General features: G+C 34.7%; 1 protein-coding gene and 2 long non-coding RNA genes across 3 annotated transcripts in view; 1 reads left to right on the top strand and 2 right to left on the bottom strand.

Annotated features, from left to right (window-relative positions):
- LOC117112019 overlaps positions 1–972 on the bottom strand; it is a 2845-nt gene extending 1873 nt beyond the window's left edge. The window contains exon 1 of the mRNA XM_033255060.1: positions 685–972. Coding sequence (XP_033110951.1) covers positions 685–916 — 232 coding nt within the window. The 5' untranslated portion in view covers positions 917–972. The remainder of the gene's footprint in view (positions 1–684) is intronic.
- Positions 973–3195: 2223 nt separating this feature from the next.
- Positions 3196–4312, top strand: LOC117112018. The gene is made up of 2 exons (XR_004445962.1): positions 3196–3372; positions 3810–4312. It is a non-coding gene; the product is annotated as an uncharacterized LOC117112018 (long non-coding RNA).
- A 207-nt stretch (positions 4313–4519) lies between these two features.
- Positions 4520–5087, bottom strand: part of LOC117112017 — a 1120-nt gene continuing 552 nt past the window's right edge. Inside the window, exon 2 of the long non-coding RNA XR_004445961.1 lies at positions 4520–4854. This is a non-coding gene — a long non-coding RNA (uncharacterized LOC117112017). The remainder of the gene's footprint in view (positions 4855–5087) is intronic.

Raw genomic sequence — 5087 nt, 5'->3', positions numbered from 1 at the left:
AATACATTGAAACACAAAAAGCGGTACTACTGCCATTTATTTATTTATTTTCATAGAAAACATCTTAAAATACCATCTTTAAAAACATTATTCATAAGAAGTTAACTAGATTTGTCTCTGGGCTAAAACATAACATAACTACAGGATCAAATACAAATTAAAAAAAAAAATTAAATTAAAATAATAAGAGTCAAAAACACATAAGTATAAAAAATACAAAGCAGATACAGTAATAAATACAGTTATTGTAGAATAATAGGCCTATACATACAATAGGCATACACGCAGGATGAAATGTAACGTACTGTACGTAGTGAAGCACGGCGGAAAAACATGTTTAAAAAAATCATTTTTACCATATTTTGGATAATTACCGTACTAAAAGTTGGTTTCTATTGATTATTAAGTAGTTTTTTTAAGTATTTTTATCATTTTTGCACCCGTGTGGTCGCGAGTGGTTCCGTGTGGTATTTAGTAGGACCGACAAAAATTAGCATGAATAAAAAAAAAGTATAGGCCTACTGTAAATTATTTTGAATGGTCATAACTGCCATAGTGTCCCCTCGACAAACGTATAAACAGGATAGAACAATATTTGTATTGTTTTGTATATCGAATACCACATCATCGTTCATGATCTGCTGTATCAAAACTAAGGATAGGCCTATAGAAAATGTCACATACCTGATAGAAACTTAATTACCCCAGTAAACTGCTGCTGAGTTGTCCAATTTACCGTTACTTCTTGACCGATTTTTAATAAGTCGGATGTCTGAACAACCTTGGCTGTTGGTACTATGGAAGTTGTTTTATCAATTTTAAAATACACCAAAGCATTTCTTGGATTTCTTTTACGACGAGCTTGTCTCATTTTGAGCATGTTTGAACCAGCATTCAACCAAGAAATGAACATCATGTCCAGATAATCAAAAGAAATTCAGAAATTGTTTATCCAGTAAGGTGCCCACCCATCATTCCATTGTCCATTGTCCATTGTTTTAATATAAACTACATTTCAAAACGTACAGTCACGGCCCTATATGCAAATGGGAATTTGTAATCCTATACGTACCTATATTCATTTTTTCCAGCAAATATACAATAGTTTTTATATTTTTACATAGATATTTTAATCACCCCTTAAATACAGAAAGACAGAATCATACAAACTGAACCCTGAAACAAAATTGTTAAATCTAGGGAGCTGATGGTGACTTTTAAAATCCAATGACAATGTAACAAGGTTGGGAGGTTTTCTTAATTTAGAACAGAGAGAGATAGCCCATGCGTTAATCGTCCACAGCTACTGTTCTTTCTTGTTCAGTTCAATTCAATTTATTGGATTCACTTTTAATACAGTGGCACTCATACGAAATGTATGGTCCATCCAAAAGACATACAAAAATGTGACGAGTGAATTTTCGCATTACCCTTGGTGGGTGGGCGTCAAAAAGGTCAGAAAGTCCACACAAGCTCAGACAGTACAGTGCATTATTTTGTTAGATTTCGGAAACCCATATCTTATAAAAATTCTACTTAAATGTCCATTAATAGGGTATTGTAGGAACATGAAGAAGTAGCGTTTTACAGCTTTTTGTTTTAATGCATCAGGATATTCCTACGAATTTCATACCACAATAGAAATCTACGGTTAGCTGGATCGAAATGAAATGCTTGGCGTTATAGTGACCGATTTTAATAGTTTTTTTTTTTCATGAAGTAAACAGTAAAATTTTGCCTAGTCTCAGTCAAGGGCCCTGGTGTTTTGTTTTTGTTTGTTTTTTTTTTTTTTTTTATATGGGATTGGGCTATTCAGGAAACGCTTTGTTTTGCAGTTTATTGCTGCGAAGCAGCCAATTCATATTCTTGACAGCAATTTGACCTCTGAAAGGTCATTGTTTGTCAAAAAACAAGGGCCTATGACGACTGAAAAGCGGAGTTTCCTTCTTTCGTTCTGCCGGGTAAAATCAATTACTTTAGGCGATGTTTGTAGACTAACCAACACGTACCAACACCCGCATGTCGCGCTAGCCTTATCCTACTCTAAGCCTAGACTAGCTAGGATGGTAAAGGCCTAGCCTTGAAGGGACGAAGGTCCCAATGAAAAACAACGTCGCTCCTTGATAGCTAACTTTGTTTATTTAACATCACAATAATTCTTTATTAGACCTATAGTTGTTTTTTGAATTGTACTCCACAAATCTCAGCCAATACCTCGCACAACTCGAGTAACGTCTCGTATCTATTGTCGTGACGTCATGCTCGCTGGCTCACACTTGCGATGTCTCGCACTTGATCAAATAATACGCTGGCTCGCACTTTGGCAACACACTTTGGCAGTCAACTAGCTCCTATAGAAAACCTGCCGTTGGAAACTTTCCCCATAAAAAAATGTACACTTCCTAGACTATGCAGTCTTCAAAATAAAAATTGTAACCTTTGGTAATCAACTACATTTTCCACATACATAGAAATTTTTGAAACTTTATTTAAAAATATAAGAGACAGAAATTACGACTTTGTTACCCAATGAGAAGTGTTGTAATATAGACAATGGGTCGTGTCTCATATTATTTGTTATATTTTTATTATTCATTATTTTCACTCGCATAAATAATTTTGTTCGAAGAACATTTATATGCAGCTGTACTTCGCAGCACTTCACTTGCAATTTCTAATAACTCGGCTCCATGACAATGCGATTGGGATCGAGTTGATTTGGCTCGAATTCATACATGTCACACCAACCAAAAATTTGTAATTTTACCTGTCTCAGTTTGTTCATTTATTTAATTTCAACATGTATTATGTCTTTAAGACAGTTTTTAATACAGTAGCACTAAAATTATAATAATATTAATAATAATGATGATAATATGAAAACATACCACTAGTTAAAGTATGCTATCCATAAACCCGCGGCATTCAAATTGTATTATTCTAGTAGTTGGGTACCGTAATTAATTAATTATTTATGTACATAAACCTGGTTCTTACGCTGATAACTTGCACTAAGTCTTGTTCACATGTCTCCATCGATCGCGAGCGGTTGAGATGCTGGGTCGTGAGCGAGATTGTGTTAGATAAAAAAAATGTCCAAACTGCGTTCGCTACCGCTTTCGAGGCGACCGGAAATAGATTTACGTCACATCCCCAATTGGTTGTCGACATGCTAGACCCGCGATTTCTGGTGAAGGTGGCATCGACGATCCTCCAACGGTCCCCATCTGACATTTTTGGGCGATCGCCGATGTTCTCAATTCTGTGGTAAACCGGCAAGTTTAACGCATTTCTGTAACTTATATTGCATTTCCCCATTTAATTCCGGAAAGGCACTGAAAATAAATAATCTATTTATCATATAGGCCTATCGTAAGTTCACCTTTGTTTTAGAATCATAAGTTATAAAAATTAGCATTTTAAAATTTTCCGATCGTAGGCCTAGGCGTGGGTACACCGCCGTAGTTTAAATCATGTTTGTAGAAGACATGTACGATACGATATCCACGAGTTATTATTATTTTTTAACTTAGTTATTATGTGATTTATTGTTGTTATATTAAGTGATTTTCAAGTTTGCATAAATGCTAAATACCACGCCATTCTTAACTCTATTCCAGTCAAAGTCTAGGCTAGGTCCCGTTTGAAGAGACCTGATTTCACTGCGCATGCCAGTTCGGGTGGCGGTGCGATGCTAGCCCACTGTTCATTAATTAGGCTTAGCTATTAAAGTAGTCCTTGGCAGTCTAGATAGCTGTACTAGCCTGTGTGTTATTGATTTTAATCTCTTATATTTCCTTTTTCTCCAGATAGAGTAAGCAGTCAGCGCAGGGAGATTGTGTTCAGAAAATGGCCGAGTGCTTTGTTCTAGATTGCTCTTCAGTTACAGAGAGAAGATTTTATACAGATTGCCTAAAGGCCCAGCATTCAAAAAATTCATCGATAATTTATATTGTTATTTGATATATAATTTCAGTAATGTTACACATATTTTAATTATCGTTTATAATATGATTTAAATATATAAATAATAATAGGACACTTGACCCAATCAAGCAATATCAATGCCATTTATCAACTTCAAAAATAAGAAATGTCAGTACAGGGGTAATGTACTTATTTTTATTTTAAAACTTAGGATTGACGTTTTCATAAATGTTAATCGCCACATCCCAATATCAAACAATTTTAACTCACTGTATCTCGCAACTGCTGAACTGTAGACGTTAATACAGGTATAGTGTAGGCCTATGTATAATGTTTGTGAAAATAACATTTGCATTTACTGTGCTGTATTTTGAAAGTGTAAAAACAATATATTTTATTTACAAACAAGTTCATGAATTGTCTGCAATCCTTTTAATCTTAGTATATGCAAGCATATCATACATCATACAATCAAATACTGTAAATAATAGCAATGTTAATACTGTATGCTCATTGACACTCACCATGATCAAGCAATATCAACTCGCTCTATCGTGCAGTTGCAGGAAAAAATACAGACACAAATTCAGTATTTAAAATAATTTACAAATTCCATAGTTTATTATAACTTTGTTCATTATTTCATGTACATGTGCCAGACTGGATTGGTTTAATTTTATATTAAACGCTAAAAAGAAATCAATAAGTTTACTTAAACACTCCTTTAGGCACATGAATAATGTTATTGCTAAAAAAGTACTACTGTAACATTAATCTGAATCGGGCCGGCTTTATCCATCCTTTTTCTCCATTAGGTCTTCAGGAGAATCTAAAATGGTTTGCATCTGACACTGATGATTGCAATCTGAGAAACAAAATACTGGACCATTTTCTGAACACAATCCCTGCGCTGACTGCTTACTCTATCTGCAGAAAAATATAATTATAAATATATTAAACTGTATATTTAGAAAAATAGGAGATAAAATTCAATACTACGTATACAGGCTATTTAAGCTATCTGGCTGCAGCTAGGCCTAATTAAAAGAACAGTGGGCTAGCACCGCACCGCCGACCCCAACAGGGATGCTCACTGAAATACTACAGGCCTCTACTAGCGAGGCCTAGGCCTCTCTTGACGTTGTCTCTTATACACATCT

This window comes from Anneissia japonica, unplaced genomic scaffold (assembly GCF_011630105.1).
Source record: "Anneissia japonica isolate Jap-2015-1 unplaced genomic scaffold, ASM1163010v1 scaffold572_len100740_cov107, whole genome shotgun sequence".
Taxonomy (NCBI): Eukaryota; Metazoa; Echinodermata; class Crinoidea; order Comatulida; family Comatulidae; genus Anneissia; species Anneissia japonica.
The sequence above is the reverse complement of the archived record's forward strand: the minus strand, read 5'-3'. Positions and strand labels throughout refer to the sequence as shown.